At 37.9% G+C, this 17989-nt stretch overlaps 1 protein-coding gene across 2 annotated transcripts; it reads right to left on the reverse strand.

Annotated features, from left to right (window-relative positions):
• Positions 1–1669: 1669 nt before the first annotated feature.
• Positions 1670–11119, reverse strand: cdca7b (cell division cycle associated 7b). 2 transcript variants are annotated; one of them, XM_058377922.1, is made up of 10 exons: positions 10988–11119; positions 8746–8874; positions 8512–8643; positions 7683–8093; positions 7501–7563; positions 6422–6592; positions 6157–6303; positions 5394–5543; positions 3302–3438; positions 1670–2811 (listed from the first exon to the last, which is right to left on the reverse strand). In XM_058377922.1, the coding sequence occupies exons 1-10, from the start codon at positions 10991–10993 to the stop codon at positions 2790–2792; spliced, it is 1368 nt and encodes a 455-aa protein (XP_058233905.1). In that variant the 5' UTR covers positions 10994–11119; the 3' UTR covers positions 1670–2789. The 2 variants fall into 2 exon arrangements, with proteins under 2 accessions (XP_058233905.1, XP_058233906.1); XM_058377923.1 differs by lacking the exons at positions 8512–8643; positions 8746–8874 and having other exon boundaries at positions 10988–11098.
• Between the last annotated feature and the right edge of the window lie 6870 nt (positions 11120–17989).

Raw genomic sequence — 17989 nt, forward strand, 5'->3', positions numbered from 1 at the left:
CTCCTATTTTCTTTCATTGTCTTTCCTTCTCTCTCTCTCTCTCCTATTTTCTTTCATTGTCTTTCCTTCTCTCTCTCTCTCTCTCTCTCTCTCTCTCTCCTATTTTCTTTCATTGTCTTTCCTTCTCTCTCTCTCCTATTTTCTTTCATTGTCTTTCCTTCTCTCTCTCCTATTTTCTTTCATTGTCTTTCCTTCTCTTATTTTCTTTCATTGTCTTTCCTTCTCTCTCTCTCTCCTATTTTCTTTCATTGTCTTTCCTTCTCTCTCTCTCTCTCTCCTATTTTCTTTCATTGTCTTTCCTTCTTTCTCTCTCTCTCTCTCCTATTTTCTTTCATTGTCTTTCCTTCTCTCTCCTATTTTCTTTCATTGTCTTTCCTTCTCTCTCTCTATTTTCTTTCATTGTCTTTCCTTCTCTCTCTCCTATTTTCTTTCATTGTCTTTCCTTCTCTCTCTCTCTCTCCTATTTTCTTTCATTGTCTTTCCTTCTCTCTCTCTCATTTTCTTTCCTTGTCTTTCCTTCTCTCTCTCTCCCCTATTTTCTTTCCTTGTCTTTCCTTCTCTCTCTCTCCCCTATTTTCTTTCATTGTCTTTCCTTCTCTCTCTCTCCTATTTTCTTTCATTGTCTTTCCTTCTCTCTCTCTCTCTCCTATTTTCTTTCATTGTCTTTCCTTCTCTCTCTCCCCTATTTTCTTTCATTGTCTTTCCTTCTCTCTCTCTCCTATTTTCTTTCATTGTCTTTCCTTCTCTCTCTCTCTCTCCTATTTTCTTTCATTGTCTTTCCTTCTCTCTCTCCCCTATTTTCTTTCATTGTCTTTCCTTCTCTCTCTCTCCTATTTTCTTTCATTGTCTTTCCTTCTCTCTCTCTCTCTCTCTCCTATTTTCTTTCATTGTCTTTCCTTCTCTCTCTCTCTCCTATTTTCTTTCATTGTCTTTCCTTCTCTCTCTCTCTCTCTCCTATTTTCTTTCATTGTCTTTCCTTCTCTCTCTCTCTGAGTTTGTGTGTCTGTATAGTCATGAGCAGATCAGAAAGCAGCATTCGAAGCTAGCAAGTTGCAATATTTCTTGTTTTCAAAGAAGTTTGTGTCTGGCTAACCTCGAGCACAATAACACTCCCGGTTTGTCAAGTTCTCTCAGCAGAGTAACGTCGAGATGCAAAGTAAAAAGCTGTAGAAGGATTAATACAGATAAACAAAAGACCAACTTTTGTACAGTATCCCTAGTAACTTTCAGGTTAATTAGATTTATTAGGAAATGTTAAGGGCAGGTGTAAGAAATACTGTGCAAAATAAATAAATAAACACCCAGATCTTTAGAGAAGAAACCAGATACAGATCTTGGTGCTGTGCTACACTACATTACAGTATTTGCCAAAATGATCCCTCCTGAAACCCAGTTACTTTCCATCTCAGTCTCCACATGCTTGTAGTCACTACTTTTCCGGCTGTTTTTTTTTTTTTTGGTTTAAAAAGCTCGTCCCTGGAGGTTTTCCCTTATGCGCATTATCCGGAACTCTCCCATCTCTGCAGGACTGATCAAGTTCATGAAGAGGGCAAAGGGGAACAGCTGCCGAGAAGCTTGTGAGATGTTCATAACATGCTGTATATCCAGTTGTGCGATAAATATAAAAAAGATGATGAGCTTTAATAAACAGGGAGACAAAAATGAAATCAGGTATTTATTTAGAAAACAAACAGATTTTGTAGAACATTGAGCAGAAGAAGGTACACAAGGCTGGGACAGGAAAAGGAGGGGGGGGGGATAAAACGACTTAGAAGAGTACAGTACAGTAGAGCATTACTATAACACTGAAAGCTCTCTTTCTGCGATACAAACATAAAACGAGCCGATTTCTAAAACCGAGTCGGTCATCTTTAACAGATCAGGTTCGAAAACGAACATCTACTGAGAGACTGCACTTCGAATCCAGTGTCAGTGTTTAGTCTCAAATGCAAAGTGCTGTGAATAAAAAGAGCCAATAAAGCAAAACTGTTTTAAATAAAGCGCTTCCCTTATATAGACAACGACTGCAAGCAGAATTCAGTGTCTTGAAATGGCTCTCGTCTAAAAGGCTTCAAAACAATCTAACAGATTTCGTTTAAAACCTAGAGAAATGTAAAACTGGTAAAGATTTTATAATAAGAGAGTGTTAGTCAATCCTCCAGAGGAACATTCTGTCCAATCACAGACACGGATTTGTTTGTGAAAGTAAACATGTATATGAAGCACACATCAGTATCTCTGACTGGCCTGGTAATGATGTTTAAGCACCTGTAAAATGTTGAATATAAAATCCGGGAATATGTATGCAAATATTTACTCTTCTGTAAAAAGCCCAGTAAACCTGGAAGGACGTCCAAGAGCGGTCACAGACATCGTCACGGAGGACACTACTGCTTGCACGAGAGATTGAGAGTGAATTTATCAGTCAAAAAGGTAATCATGAATGGAATACCTAATCTGCATGATTTATTATTTCAGATATGATTGATACGCAGGAAAAAAAAAAATATAAAAAAAATATATATATATATACACATACATACACACACATCCCAATACAGACTGCATGTGCCTACTGTATTTACTCCAGAGTCAAATCTGGATAAAACTAAACAAGAACAGGTTTTCGGTTTCGCTCTTCGGTGTAACATAACTAGTGAAAAATTTCCATCTGTGATAGTTTCACATACTCTACAGATGTGCAGGGTAGAGATAAGGCAGAGAAATGCTGCACAGTGTTCCTTTAACCCTTCTGATGTCTTACAGTAGGTTCCTGCACACGCCGGATCTCAGTCACGCTCCTTCTGCAGACTGCAAAAACAAGAAGGAGAAACGAAAAAGAAAAAGGAGAAAAAAAAAAAAGAGGAGGAAGAAGATAAAGAAAAAGAAGAAAAGAAAAAGAAGAAAACAAAAAGAAGAAAAGAGGAGGAAGAAGAACAAGAAAAAAGAGGAGGAAGAAGAGGAAGAAGAAGAAGAAGAAGAAGAAGAAGAAGAGAAAAAAGAGGAGGAAGAGAAACAAGAAAAAAGAGGAAGAAAAAAGAAAAAGAAAAAAGAAAAGATGAAATAGAAGAAAAAAAAAAAGAAGATGAAGAAAAAGACAAAAAGAAAGGAAGAAGAAGAAGCCTTTATTTGTTTGTCACATATACACATTACAGCAGGGTGAAATGGTTTTCTTTGCATATTGTAGGTTAGGAAGGTGACCTATATCCAGGAAAACGTCCCTGGTTCCCTTTATATTTAGTAACATAACTGGAACTGGATTAAAACAGAGGGATGAAACATGGTGAAAGAGTGTACATACCTCTCTAGATATTCCTTCACGTTGTCGTAGCCATAATATTTGGCTAAGTGAGTAAGAGCTCCGGTGGCACAGCGTCCGTCGCGTTTACGACACAGGCTACAGTTACAGATTCCCCGACACAGAGGACACTCCCACGTCTACACACACACACACACACACACACACACACACACACACACACACACACACACACACACAATAACTCTTGCTTTCACTTTAGGAAATTCAATCAGCACTGATACATAAACAGTCAAGCTTCCCATGATTGTTGAGCAAGAAGATAATTTATAGTAGCGTATAAACACCGGGAGCAGCTACTTCAACCTCAAGCTCATTTGGGGTTTTGTTTTGAACCCAGGCTGCGTTACATTACACACAATCCTAAAGCAGTACTGTTTAGACAATAAACTACCATAAAAATAACATTTACATTAACACAACTGGTGTTCATATATCCAGCGTGATTCGAGAGTATACTTTAAAGCTCTGAATAACATCAAACACTGAGCTTGCACCTGAGCTGGGAATCAAACCCACGACACTGGTGTTTTATAACAGACACTTTACCACTACACTATTCAACCATGATGGGTTAATCACCCAAATATAAGACTACAGTAATCCCCCGCTATATCGCGGATTTTTATTTGGAACATAACTAATTTTCTTCGCGGATTTTCGCGGTGTATCGCGGTATCCGCAAACCTTATAGTGAATTGTTTTTATGTTGAAATAAGGTCATTTATTAATAAAAATATAATTATTAATTACAATTGTTTTTCATTCCATTGTCTGTACTGCTTCTCCGATCTATTCTCGGGTCACGGGGAGCCTGTGCCAGTCATCGGGCAGCAAGGCAGGATACACCTTGGACGGAGTGCCAACCCATCGCAGGGCACACACACACACACACACACACACTCATTCATTCACTCACACAATCACACTGAAAATCTAAATACAGTATGGCTGGAGGAACGAGTCTGACCAATCGAAATGCCATTCATTTAATCACGGTTGTAATTGGCTGCTGGCTATGCGTGCAGTTGGGGAAAGGGAAGCAGAATTCTCCAGCATCCCCGTTTTTCGCGTGTCACTGTCCCGAGTGTTTGGTTTTGTTCTGCGTACGGTGTATTTTTACGCTTTTTCTGCAAGCCCTATTATGTCACCCCGACACTCTGCACCTTCTAAGCCTTCTGGCAAGAAACACATACATACAGTACTCACTATAAATGTGATATTTCTACGAATTTACCCAAAATTCATCTCGCTGTATGCTTGCAAATGTTTACTGTGTGTGTTTAAAGAGTGTGGGAGGGTCTTTTGCGTCTAGTCTAGAAATTAAACGAGTTGAAATTAATTATAGCATAAGCAAGGAAATCAAATTTTGTTGAGAAACACGATATTTTTCTGTAAACCACATCTCTCTGACCACATGTACCTTCCCCTGCCCATGTATGAAAATAAAGCTCAACTTTGACCACCCAACTTTTGCAAGAACATAACTTAAAAAAAAAATAATAAAAAAAAATCATTTCACCTTTCATTCTTTTGCATTTTATATTACAAATAGTTGTTCTTTCTAAATAATCTCCATTTGATTGAATGAAAGTATTCCAGTGCTTCCTAGTGTTGAGATTCTTCTAGAAAACACATTGATTCAATTCTAATTCATTTAACTTAATAATGTAAAGTTATACACAAGTATAAAATTATGGAGTGTGCAAACTGATGAGGTATAGATGAGGGGATGAAGGTGTTGGGCTACTGATTGGAAGGTTCAAATCCCAGCTCCACCAAGCTTTCACTGCTGGGCCCCTGAGCAAGGCCCTTAGCCCTCAATTGCTCAGTTGTATCTGGATAAGGACATCTGCCAAATGCCAGAAATGGAAATGGAAATCTTGTGGCTGGATGATTCTTTAAAAGCAGCTGCTGCAGTAATTCTGACAAAAATGCGAAATGCACTGGTTCCATTGCACTCCCGTTTCTATAGTAACAGCCTACACAGGGACTTGTTTATCAGGAATTTTTTAGACCATGTTGCATTCATGGGAAAAATTTCCCAAATAAACTTTTATTTTTCTATTCATACCGGATCCAACAGAGCCGTGCGGACGTCCTCTCCGTAGCGGTTCCGCAAGCAGGGCCCACAGAACTGCCCTTTAACCCCCTGACAGTACGGGTTCCTGCACTCGGTCTTGGTGTCCAGAGTCTTCTGTCTGCACTGGTGACATGTGCTGCCCTAAAAAAAACAATATCCTCAAGTCACTCAAATAAAACACACACACATCTCAAATCTAAACACAGCTGTATGACCCGCTTTCCAGAAAGCGGTCTAAGGATATATTTTAGACAGTTAATACCTACAGGAGAACGTCAGAACAAAAAAAAAAAAAAAACATAACACGTCTCCTGTAAAGGCGGTGCTAGAAAGACGGAGAGCTATTCCCTTGTTCCGTATACACAACCTAACAGATGCTAGGGCTGTCATTGGACTGGTGTAAAGACGTGCAAGACGTCTGTTCCACCTGAAGAACAGGAGAAATCTGCTCTCTTAAGACTCCAGGTGACAGACAGCAGAGGCTTTATTGGGATTTCATCATCTTTCAGATGAAGAAAGAACATGGGAACCATTTATAAATACCGGTCTAGGCTGTTCAATGACATGAGGGTTGAACTATGGGTAAAATATATTTATAGCACATTCTCCAATCTGATTGGTCAGAATGTGTTGATGAAAACATGAAAAATTATCAGTTCAATTCCAACTACAAGGCAAATCTCAGCTAATATTCACGCACTTGTTCTCATCCGTCTTCATAAAATAAAATCCTGTGATGTAAGCACCAACTTACGTTTTCTTTATCAAGAATTTTGTCTTTAGCGCGGTCAGCCACGTTTTCCAGCTCCTCCTCCGTGATGTCGTCTGGCATTCGTACAGAAACGCGCTTCCTGTATTTTTTTCTTGGTGTGTCTCTGTTCACACGCAGCTCATCATCAATCTGTGTTAAAAAAACAAACAAACAAAACTCAAACCCTGACCTGATAGACGTCAATCTAAAGTCTAAATATTGCATACGGATAACAGGAGCTCTGTGTATATGCAGTTTGTTTGTTCACCTCCATCAGTTTCTTCAGGTCGAATTCTACACTCTTTCTCGGTTTCGCCACAACGACCGGTTCTTGTTCGAGACCGAAATGCTCCGGGGGTCTGGCTTTGCGGCTCGGGTTCCTCCTCTCGCTCTGGGCTACAGACGCACGCTTTTTCGGACTCTGCTGCTTTTTCTTCTTCTGTTGTCCAGAATAAATATAAGTGCAAACGGTAAGTAAATAAGCTACTTTCAGTACAAGCATCTCCTGCTGAGTGGTCTTCAAAACATTTTACATTGTGTATATTTTTCACACACAAACACCATTTATGATTTAACACAATATGCTTGTTGTTAATTGTAGAGCCTCTAATTTTGTTAAAATGTGGGCATAACATTGATAATAGATGATTGTCTGTGAACTGGATCATTTATTTTTAGTGGAACCAAAATTTATTTATTTTTACATGCTTTTCCACACATCCCTTAATTTATGATGCTGCTCAATTGTTCTATAAATAATATAAAAAATAAATAAATTATATATAAAAAAAGATAATGTACAAATAACAGCATTAATATAATAGCAATAATAATAATCATTTTCATGCTTTCTGGCTGATGGTAGCGTGTGAATTGTTCTAATTCTTATTCAGTCCCCGCTGTTTGATTTGTGTTTTGAGGCAAGGCCAAAGTCAGCCTGTGCCTCTATTACTGAACCATCACGTTTAACTGGAGCACAACAGGTTTTCTACCCAGTGTGTGATGGTATGTGCAACTTGTGCACCCACATATCTACCCAGCGTTTCCATGTGAACAAGTGCTTCAGAAAAACACACCAGGAGACTAGGACTGATTTACAGCCTTGATCAGAACCTTCTGGAAATTTCTGGATTTCAAACCTGGATGTCAGTCAGTCGGCACTTTATCAACATAGTAAAGATGAGCTAAGGTTTTAAAGGCAATTTGTGCAACAATAAAATAAATAAATATTTTGAAAAGGTGCAGTCAATAAAAAGAACTGGCTTATCAAATAATTTAATAAATAAAAAATAAACACAGTTAATATGAAGCAGAAATGTCAATTCAGTAAAACAATACAGCACTTACCATAGGTGTGGTCTTTTGGGAGAGTTCAGGTAATGAAGTCAGGTCTGCAAATAACTTTGCAAGCTGTGAACACACACACACACAGACACACACACAGACAGACACAGACAGACACAGACAGAATGATAATCCAGTCAGAGCTTATCAGAGAATCTCATTCAGAATACAAAGGGAATATTTACCATTGCTTTATTTTCTTGAATATTTTTAGCTCTTTGACTCAGTATTTGTACATCTGCCTCGGTCAGTTTGACTTCCTCCTCCTCCTCCTCCTCCTCCTCCACCTCCTGTTTTTCCTCTTCCTCCGAATCATTATTAGGCATTCTGGATCTTTTCTGGACTTTTCTGCTTTTCTGAGCCACAGGTGGAGCTGCAGCGCCTGCTCTCCTCTTTCTGCTTCTCTCCACAGGCGGATTTCTGGTCAGGGAAACTTGGGATTTCTTTGGCACCGCGCTTTCTTGGGTGGAGCTTCTTCTGGCGGGAAATCTGAAGGCGACACACAATCCCGAGCTCCGCCTTTTTTGCGGGGCCGAATCCTTGTCATCGTCTGAATAAAAGCCGATGTCATCGCTGTCTTCCTCTGGATCGCATTCCTGAGGGAGGACGAGGAGAGTAATTATTGGAAAATACACACACACACACAAAACCCTCTTGGAATGACTTCATACTGTGCTTTGAAAAATAAAATTCTACAACTTCCACAATTACCCACAATGCCTGTTGACTGCCCACTGTTCATGGTGCCAGTGATATTTAGCAGTCACTACAACTCTACCTAAAGAGAGCGATGCAGCAGCACTTTAATCCCGTCATCTCTTCATCATTTATATTTAAAATGATTGTGATTTTTTCCACAATATGTCACTGTGCACTAATATTGTCTCACTGTAACAGAAGCACAGCATGATCCATATCACATTAGCACCATAATCCCTAAAGACCTCATGGATTCTTCTATTAAACAACAACAACAACAACAACAACAACAACAAGGATATACATGTCCATTACCAAGGGACTCATCCAGCTGTTACGTAGAGAGCTCTCTTCTTTACCAAAACCTTCAAACTCCCCTTCACTGTCCGTGTCCATGAAGACCTGCGCCAGCTCATTGGTAATGAATTTAGATCTAAAGCGAAGACCCTAGAACAAAACAAGAGACGCTGTTACAGGAAACAATGGAGCCCTCGAACACGAACCTGTCATACTTTTTTAAAAACAGCCAAAATATCTGATCACGCTCACCGGCTTCCACAAGGTCTGGGAGCTGAGACTGTCTCGGCTCTCCTCGGAATACTGGCCTGAAGAAGGAGCTCCGAAACCGAGAAACTCCTCCTCATCGCTCGGACATTCAAATATGTCCGCCAAGGTTTTCTAAAGAAAAAAAGTCAGCAAATAGTACACAGATTTTACCCACACATATAAAAGACTTGACTGTATTTAAAGCTAATCCACTACATCTGTATCCTGGATGCCTTTACTGAGAATAGAACAGAATAATGGATGTCTACAGGCAGTTAGTTGGCCTCAAAACACGTTACTGTAGACACGGTTCCCGTTAAATCCTCAGACAAGCGTGTTTATAAATCCAACTCTAAATCTCTTCGGTTTATTAGAGACTGCTGTTTCAGACGCAGAACTCGTGCTCATACAGAGACATAAAAACCTTCAGGAAATCAAGTAAACGAATCTCGTTACTGCTTTCTCTCAAGTCAGTCACATCCTAACATCATTACAGTTTATCACACAAGATTTTTTAATCTGGCCTTTATTAATCTTATTATTATTATTATAATTCATTTAATCTTTCCTAGTGCAAGGAAATGCTTCAAATGCAAAAAACAACCATCCAGAGATGGACCGGGCCCATGAACGATTCTGCTTCATGAATATTTCGGACGTTCGAAGACCTCCATGTGGACTTTGAGGACAACAACCTTCCTAATCAATACACAAAATATTCACAACATTATATATATATATATATATGCTGTATCTCCATTACACAACTCACAGAACTGACCGTTTATGATGGTAGAAAGGACATTATTCATAATGACACTCTCCGGTGTTTATAATAATTTATAATCACACTCTTCAGTGTCACCCAAATGAAGCTGAGGTTCCTTTTTGAGTCTGGTTCCTCTCAAGGTTTCTTCCTCATACCATCTAAGGAAGTTTTTCCTCACCACCGTCACCTCAGGCTTGCTCATTAGGGATGATATATTAGGGAGTCTAATATTAATCTTGAACTTTTTGTATTATGTTTCTTATATGTTACTGTAAAGCTGCTTTGAGACAATGTCCATTGTTAAAAGCGCTATAGAAATAAAATTGAATTGAAATGTTACAAAAAAAACCCCAAGAAAACACTGATCTGTTTTGTCTGTCACATTCTGACATGAAGCGAAATTACAGGAAGTTTGTCCTCATTTTGTCCTCATTTTACTAGGACATGTGGTCAATTTACAATATTTGCTTAATTAATGCTTAAAATAAATATTGCATTTAAAGGGTTAGCTTTGTAATAAAATTGCAGTCCTTTCTTTATGTAGTTTGTAAGTACATATCTGTATAAAAAATATACTTTAAAATATAAATAATACTAAAATCAGTGGACTTTTTAGTCACTGAATTTTTTAAAAAATTATTAATTAACCAACAATCTCTCCCACGAATTGAATCCCACTACTTGAACATTTTAATACATTTAAACTATTTTTTATTTATTCTATGTTCCCATTAATTGACTGCTCGATCCTACTATTAAAGTCCAGAAAATATAAATAAAATAAAAATAGAAATTTTAATTGAACAACATTGCGGATGAACATGAAACAATGTGTGGATGAGCTGCAAATAAAAATAAAAAAATAAAAAAATAAATGTAAATATTAGTGAAAATAATACATACAAAAACAAAACAACAAATATACTTTATGCATATGGATAAAAAATTAAACAATAACATTAAAAAATTAATAAAATTAAATAAATTTTAAATAAATAAATACAATTAAATAAATTAAAAGTAAAATTAAAATGAGTTTGGCTGCATGCTACAGGAGCTGTTGTAAAATTTTATTTAAAAATTAAATAAATAATAAAAATAAATACAAAAACAAAACAAAACACTTTATGCATATGCGAAAAAAAAATAATAAAAAAATAACATTTAAAAAAATTATAAAATTACATAAGTGAATTTTAAATAAATCAATACAATTAAATAAATTAAAAGTAAAATTAAAAAGAATTTGGCTACATGCTACAGGAGCTGTTGTAAAATTAATAATAAAAATAACAACAAATTAATAAAAAATGAAATAAATGTAAAACTAAAAGGTAATTTTGTTATAAATGGCAATGCATTACTTTAGTTTATTTCTATTTACCGTCTGAATAACATTACTGTTAGCTCCATTACGCAAACTATTTTTTAAAATGCACTAAAAAAAGGATAAACACATTATTCGGTATTTCTTACCTTCATTATTGTGCAGGTGTATCACTAAAACGCTTAAACTTTAATAAAAAGACCAGCCTTGTGCTCGGCTCCAGCTGACATTAAAAATCCAACACACAATGAAGAGTTTAAAAAACAATAAGAGCCAACACACTCGGGAATGAAACGTAGGGGTGGGAGAACAATCATGAGCCTAGAGAAATTTATATTGCGAAGTATATTTTACTTTATGACTCGAAATATTATGTTATTAAGTTATACAATTAGGCAATAGCAGATATTTGTATCCCTTTACCTCTAAACAAAACACAATTTCAGATACCTCTCGGAGTCCCCACCCCTCTGCTTGAGGTGAGTTTAGAATGGTACATTCCACGGCGTAGCGCTTTGTAGTTTCGCGGGAAAAGTGAGCACGCGGACCGGAAGCTCTTTGTATAGGCTATAAGAAAATGTAGTTTATTTTCTGTTTAGAAAAGAAAGCCATTGAAATCAGTTTATTACATGATTAAAGTAAATAAACACCGCTTTATACTGAAACGATGAAGTGCGTGAAACGTGCACTCTTACTGGACGCGAGGTTTTAATTTAAAATAGCCTGAGTGACCCTCTCTCCTTGAGAATTAGGCCTACCTGGAATTATCTTATTACGTCATACAGTTCTGAAAACAAACAAACAAACAAACAAAAAACTTTATAGCATTTATATTCTAACATACACCATTGCCAAAAGTTTTGGGATACCCCTCCAAATCATTGAACTCAGGTTCAGGGGTTGGGCTTCACCCTTAAGTTCCAGTGAAAGGAACTCTTAATGCTTCAGCTTCATACCAAGACATTTTGGACAATTTCATTCTCCCAGCTTTATGGGAATAGTTTGGGGATGATCCCTTCCTGTTCCAACATGACTGCATACCAGTGCACAAAGCAAAGTCCATAAAGACATGGATGAGTGAATTTGGTGTGGAGGAACTTCACCAAGTCCTGACCTCAACCTGATAGAAGACATTTGAGATGAATTAGAGTGGAGATTGTGAGCCAGACCTTCTCTTCCAACATCAGTGCCTGACCTCACAAATGCGTTTCTAGTGGACTGGTCAAAATTTCCCATAAACACACTCCTAAACCTTGTGGAAAGCCTTCCCAGAAGAGTTGAAGCTGTTATAGCTACAAAGGGCGGGACAACTCCATATTACATTCATGTGCATGTAAAAGCAGACGTCCCAAAACTCTTGACAATATAGTGTAAATATGAAAAAAAATCCTTTATTCTTCAAATATATTCAACACAACATTAAGATTACAGTGAGTTTAAAGAAATTTCTGGAATCAGGTAATATACAGCATGCTAGATCACTTGAGAAAAACATGGCAGTTCATTTGGTTCATTTGTCCTCTGTCATAAAATCACACTGATTAAACACCTAAGTACTTCAAAATCTATGGACATCATTAGATTTTAATGACTCTAAGTCATGATCTGTTCACATCTACATAGTAAGTAAGATTAAATTGGGTACATGACATTTAAAGAGGTTTGAATATTTTTTTTCCCCACACTGGCAGTATTATCATCTTGAAAGTTCAGGGGTGTTCACACATGAGTACTTAATTTCCCCTCTGATTCACTTCTTTAAACTAGTTGTGCTTCTTTATCTGATTTCCCGCTGTCTGTTTGCCATTCTCTGCCTATTTTTAACTTGATTTATTCATCTATTCATTTTCACTAGTCTTGATGGGACACCAGTCTGTCATATATTTTGCTAAAAAACCTAATTAACCCACTTACTATTATCTAACATCTGGACAATATTTACAAAATTTATTTAAGAGTCAAGAGAAAGTCAAAAAGCTTTTATGGTTATTTCAACCTTATATATATATATATATATATATATATCAGTATATATATATATATATATATATATATATATATATATACTGCATCAGTAGCTGATGCAGTATATAATGAAATATTTCTCCAGGACCATGGTGCTACAGGTTACAAGGGTATAAAAAGTCAGCAGAATTTCCTTCTATAGTGATTTTCTCACAGGTTATCAGACTGTAATACCTGTAATAACACTGTGCCTGATTATCTAAAGCTGACTTTAACAAACTGTTTGTAATTGTCATTTGTAATGGTGGGTGTAGTTTGGGAAGTTTGTATGATTTGTTTGGTTAGAAAGCGAACTGATCTGGAAGGTTCATGGGCATAAAGTGTTTAGTGTACTGGGATGTTTGGACACTGTCGCTTTACCACCCTTGTAAGTCACTCAGGTTTGCTGATTGTAAAGTGGTTGGATGCTTTATGTCCCAGGAAGCCTTCATATCTGTCACCTTCTGGTTCTCCATTTTAGTTAAGCTGTCACAACTAGTCTTGCCAGAGTCCCTGCCTGCACTTTACACATAATCTACATTGTCTTTAAACATCACATGATCACAAGCATACCTAATATCTTTCTCTATCTCTCTCTGTCTTTCTCTGTTGAGCTATACATCCCAGTGTTCTGACTTTCCAGTGTGACCACTTCTTCTCTCGGGACCTGTCTGATTCGTCCAGGCGCTCTACCCCTGGTTAGAGTCTCATGGCTTGGTGGTGCTCACTGCTGCTGTGGATAGATCTGCATGGACAGACTTACTCCATCGTAATTAAACAACATCACACAAGAAAGAGTGCAATTATACTGAATATCAGCATTTCTATGATTCGTCCTTCCGGTAATCTGGTTTTATATACCTAAAATTAATATCAAGTAACTGACATTTCGGATGCAATATAGTTGAATAAATATGTTTATTTTTGCTACGCGAATGGAAATCAATAAGAAGATGCTACACTCACTGATAGCTAGCTGACATCCCATGAAATCGGCTTCCCTTAGTGCTTTCATTTTTATCTGAGGAGAGTTCATATTTTATGTCAGATCATTAAAAATGTATTACTTTACTGTAGTAAGTGTTTCAGTGGGACTGTTGGTTGCTAGAATTGGAATTTTAAACGGCAAACTCAGACAAATGGAATAAAATGTCCCAGTGCAGTTATACTAAACATCAGCACTCATGAAACTTGGAAGATTAGTGGATAATGTATGTATGTAGATACATACATTACATATGTAGATAGTGAACTCAAGAAGATCAGTAGTTTTCGTAACTTTACAAATCAAGTCAACAATCACACACACGAAAATAACACCATTAACAGTTTATTAGTTGCTTCTTCGGAGGAAACATATGGTGAATCCAACAACTGAGGGATTTTCTATCAGAAAGTTTTCCTTGTTTTAGGAACCGAGGAACCTTTAACTTTCCTAAGAACCATTCCTGTTTCTTTTTTTCCCCCCTTAGAGCAAACTTAAATATTGTCAATATTCAGCATAACAGAATGACGAAATGTTTTTTTCTTAGATGAAACATATATGAAACTTCTCAACAAAGAATTTCAACTTGAAGCCATCTCTCATACTTAGAGGCACGAATTAAAGGAACGTTAAAGGAAAAATCCATCCTGAATGATTTCCGCATCAATTTTTAGCTTTAATGTTTAATCATTTTCAGCAGTGTCCAAGATAATTATCATTGTTGGTCTGTTGTTAGTTAACACATTGGAGCGTATTCTCATTGGTTAGTAGTGTCTTACATTACCCACAATGCAGTTCTACAAGCTGAAAGTGGTGCAGTGGGATTTAACCTTCGTTTTATATCTATCATAGAGATGCAGAAGCACTTTAGTCCTTTAGTCTGTCCAGGTATCTCATGTATCATCTGTGTACTCTGTTCAAACAGATCAGCTTCCATGGCTTAATGTGAACATTGCCATCAGCATCATGACAAATCTCGTAGCTGTAATTCAGTGTTGTGTATCTGCATTGCTTTCTGGGACTTTGAGTCCAGCTTCTCACCAACATCTCCACTACTTCTATACTGGATTTCTCATTAATGTAATACTAAATGTTACTGGAACATGGGGAGTGAGTGAAAAGGTCTTAAATAAGCAAATATATGAAATAAGTGACCGTCATTCCTTATGTATGTTTGTGATACCCTTATGTGACGTCATTACAGGGTCACGGGGGCACAGAGACCAGTGACGTGCAGTGAGGTTTGTGGCTGGTGAGGCAGACTGATGTGAAGCTAGTTTTCGATTGAATATTCAACAGATGTTCAGTGGTGTGTTACTTAGGGGCCATAAATAAATTACCAACTGAATGACACAAAACTCTGGAGCTTTTTTTTCAGTACTTTCCATGCCACGTGACCCAGTGACTCCAAACCAAAGCAGAATTGTATTTCTACACAAGCCAAACAAGACACACCTCTTTTGATTGCATTTGAGGGCTTCTTGCTTTATGGAAATATGTGTTTTTTATTCATTTTTCATGTAAAATCAATATTTCTTCAACAGCTCCCACACCCTGTGACACAGTAACTCCAAACCTAAGCTGAACTGTTTCAGTACAAGAGACAAATAACATGCACCTCTTTTGATTGCATTTGAGGGCTTCTTATATTTTATAGTAATATTTTTTCAATTGCTTCCATGCTATATGACCCAGTGACTCCAAACCTGAGCAGCATTATATTACAATACTAGAAAAATAAGACAAACCACTTTTCAATACACTTATATCCTATTAACGCCTGCACAGTTTTATGTCTTTTGCTTATATGCTCTTATTCTTTAGATTTTTGTAGGCAGTTATGTTCACGGATCAGACAGTCAATAAAAATTAACGGTGTGATTAATAGCAGCTCGTAGCTGGTGGGTTAAATAATAGGCTATTATTATCACAGTTAACCCACTGCTGGAGTGCTCACTGCTATTTTATTTTATTTTCTTACCTCCAAGTGGAAACACTACAGGCCTATTCTCAGTTTGCATAATATGGCTAAAATTCATATACAATTTTTAAGTGCTATGGTATCCGATTCTGGCTAGGTTTGGAGTCACTGGGTCATCTGGTGTGGAAGCTAGTAAAAAAAAATATTGTTTTTCCATGGAAAACAAATTAAAAGCAATTTTATTAATAAAACAAAAATTAATATGAAGCCTTCAAATGCAATGAAAAAGTCTTAATTGTCTATTGTAGAAATATAATTCTGCTTAGGTTTAGAGTCACTGGGTCACATGGTGTGGAAACTATCGAAAAAATCCTAAATTTTGTGTCATTCAACTGGTATATTTATTGACGGTCCCTAAGTGACGCTGAATATCTGTCAAATATTTCCAAACTAAAGCTTCACCTCAGTCTGACTTCAGTAGGCTGCTTGCACATTGGTAATTGGTTATTTATTACCTCCTGTTTTGAGTGGAAGTCCAGTTCTGAGCTACTGAGTATCAGCACTTGCCCTTTATGGAGAAAAAAAAAAGCAACAGCGGAACATGCACAAACCCCTAGGCTCACGCGCGCCCCCTTCAGTAAGGCGGAGGAACTGTCTGCCTCACCTCCTGCTTTTTCAGTGCACTTTTACTGTATGTCAGATCAGCAAGACTAAATATTATATACACATACCTGAAACACATTACCTGGAGTATGGAAAGTGAGAACATATAATAAAAGTGTCTAGAAACATTATATTGGTGACATACAGAGAGACAGCACCGGGCACGCGCCAAGTCCACGCGCACAAACCAGGGATTGCGCAAAACTCGTCGTTGCCTCACATCGCGTCCTCTCTTCTATATTTAAACACAGGAAATACGCAAATTCAGCGAAAACTGCAGTGATATAATGAGTCATACAGAAATTACACTTATAGCACAGATCAACGTTTATTTAATTTTATCATTACGTGTTTTACTTTTCATGATGACAAAGCCTCAAGTGCCTCACCTGACCACATGTCCCAGGGGATTTTACGCAGCGCACAATTGTGCATATACACTCACACACCCCAGACAACTTATAAATGGCAGTTAGCCAACCAGCAACACACAGGACAGGGGCAGGAACCGAACCCATAATAATCTGGTCCAGTGTTTAAATGCTGATTGATTGTTAAAGCTCCTTACATCAACAGCAAACGAGTCCACACTTCACTTGGCACGATCGTTTCAGTTAAACTCATCCAATCATCTAACATCCAATTCTACTTTTTTTCTTTCTTTCTTTTTCTGCCCAATTGGCACCTTATAAGATCTTTTTTTCCCCCTTGTTTGTCAGCACAACAAGCACCTGCATCCGGAGACAGAGGCGCTCAGCGTGCGCGGGTGAGAAAGAAGAAGAAGAAGAAGAAGAAAAAAAGCGAGCTGCGCTTTTCCGTCCGTCAAACGCTTCTTTATTCCCCAGCGCTCCCATTAGTGCGCCGAGCCTAACGACTCCCTGGATGACAGCGAAATGATACGGTGTGTGTGCAGAGAGGAGGAGAGGAAATCAGCCCGCGCGCCGCCGCCCCGCCGCCCGCACCGCGCGCACAGCAGGTAGCTGCGCCTCATCCATCCCGCGGCGCAAAGCGCAAATTACAAACAGCTGTTCCACCATTGTTTAGCGCGCTGTCGTCTGTGGTGCCACTTTCTGAGCATCCTTTACGCGCGCGCGCATGTGTGTGTGTATGTATGTGTGTGTGTGTGTGTGTGTGTGTGTGCGCGCGAGCGCTTGATGACATGTTTAGGAGTGCTAAGCGGAACTAACCTTAACTACTTCTCCAGCATATGGAGACAAATCATATACCCAAGCATTAATCACAGACATTAAAGATCCAGTCGGTGATTTTGGAGGGAGTTACTACAACTGTCTCTTCTTCAACTCCAAGCACTCGCAGCTATACATTAGCTTTGTCCATAAGATGGAGTTTTCTCCATAGAGCCAGAGAGGTAGAAAGACCGGAGGTTTGACTGCTAAGCAGATATTCTATTAAGACTGATAAGATGTGATAAGATAAAAGTGTTCTGATTTGGAATTCACTGACTGCACCTTTAATCAGCAGAACTGGATTTAAAGTCAATCACAGTCACAGGATAGGTTGTGTTGTTGGTATTTCCTGGTCTTATTTCCTCATGGTGGTGTCGTGGACTGGTCTGTG

This window comes from Hemibagrus wyckioides, linkage group LG24 (assembly GCF_019097595.1).
Source record: "Hemibagrus wyckioides isolate EC202008001 linkage group LG24, SWU_Hwy_1.0, whole genome shotgun sequence".
Lineage (NCBI taxonomy): Eukaryota > Metazoa > Chordata > Actinopteri > Siluriformes > Bagridae > Hemibagrus > Hemibagrus wyckioides.

Bases quoted from the DNA above. Each gene is read 5' to 3' on its own strand.
- cdca7b (XM_058377922.1), bottom strand. The intron at 8,644-8,745 runs GTGAGCGTGATC...GTTTTGTTCTAG, and splicing joins CCCAGACCTTGTGGAAGCCG to GGTCTTCGCTTTAGATCTAA. The intron at 5,544-6,156 runs GTAAGTTGGTGC...TGTTTTTTTTAG, and splicing joins AAATTCTTGATAAAGAAAAC to GGCAGCACATGTCACCAGTG.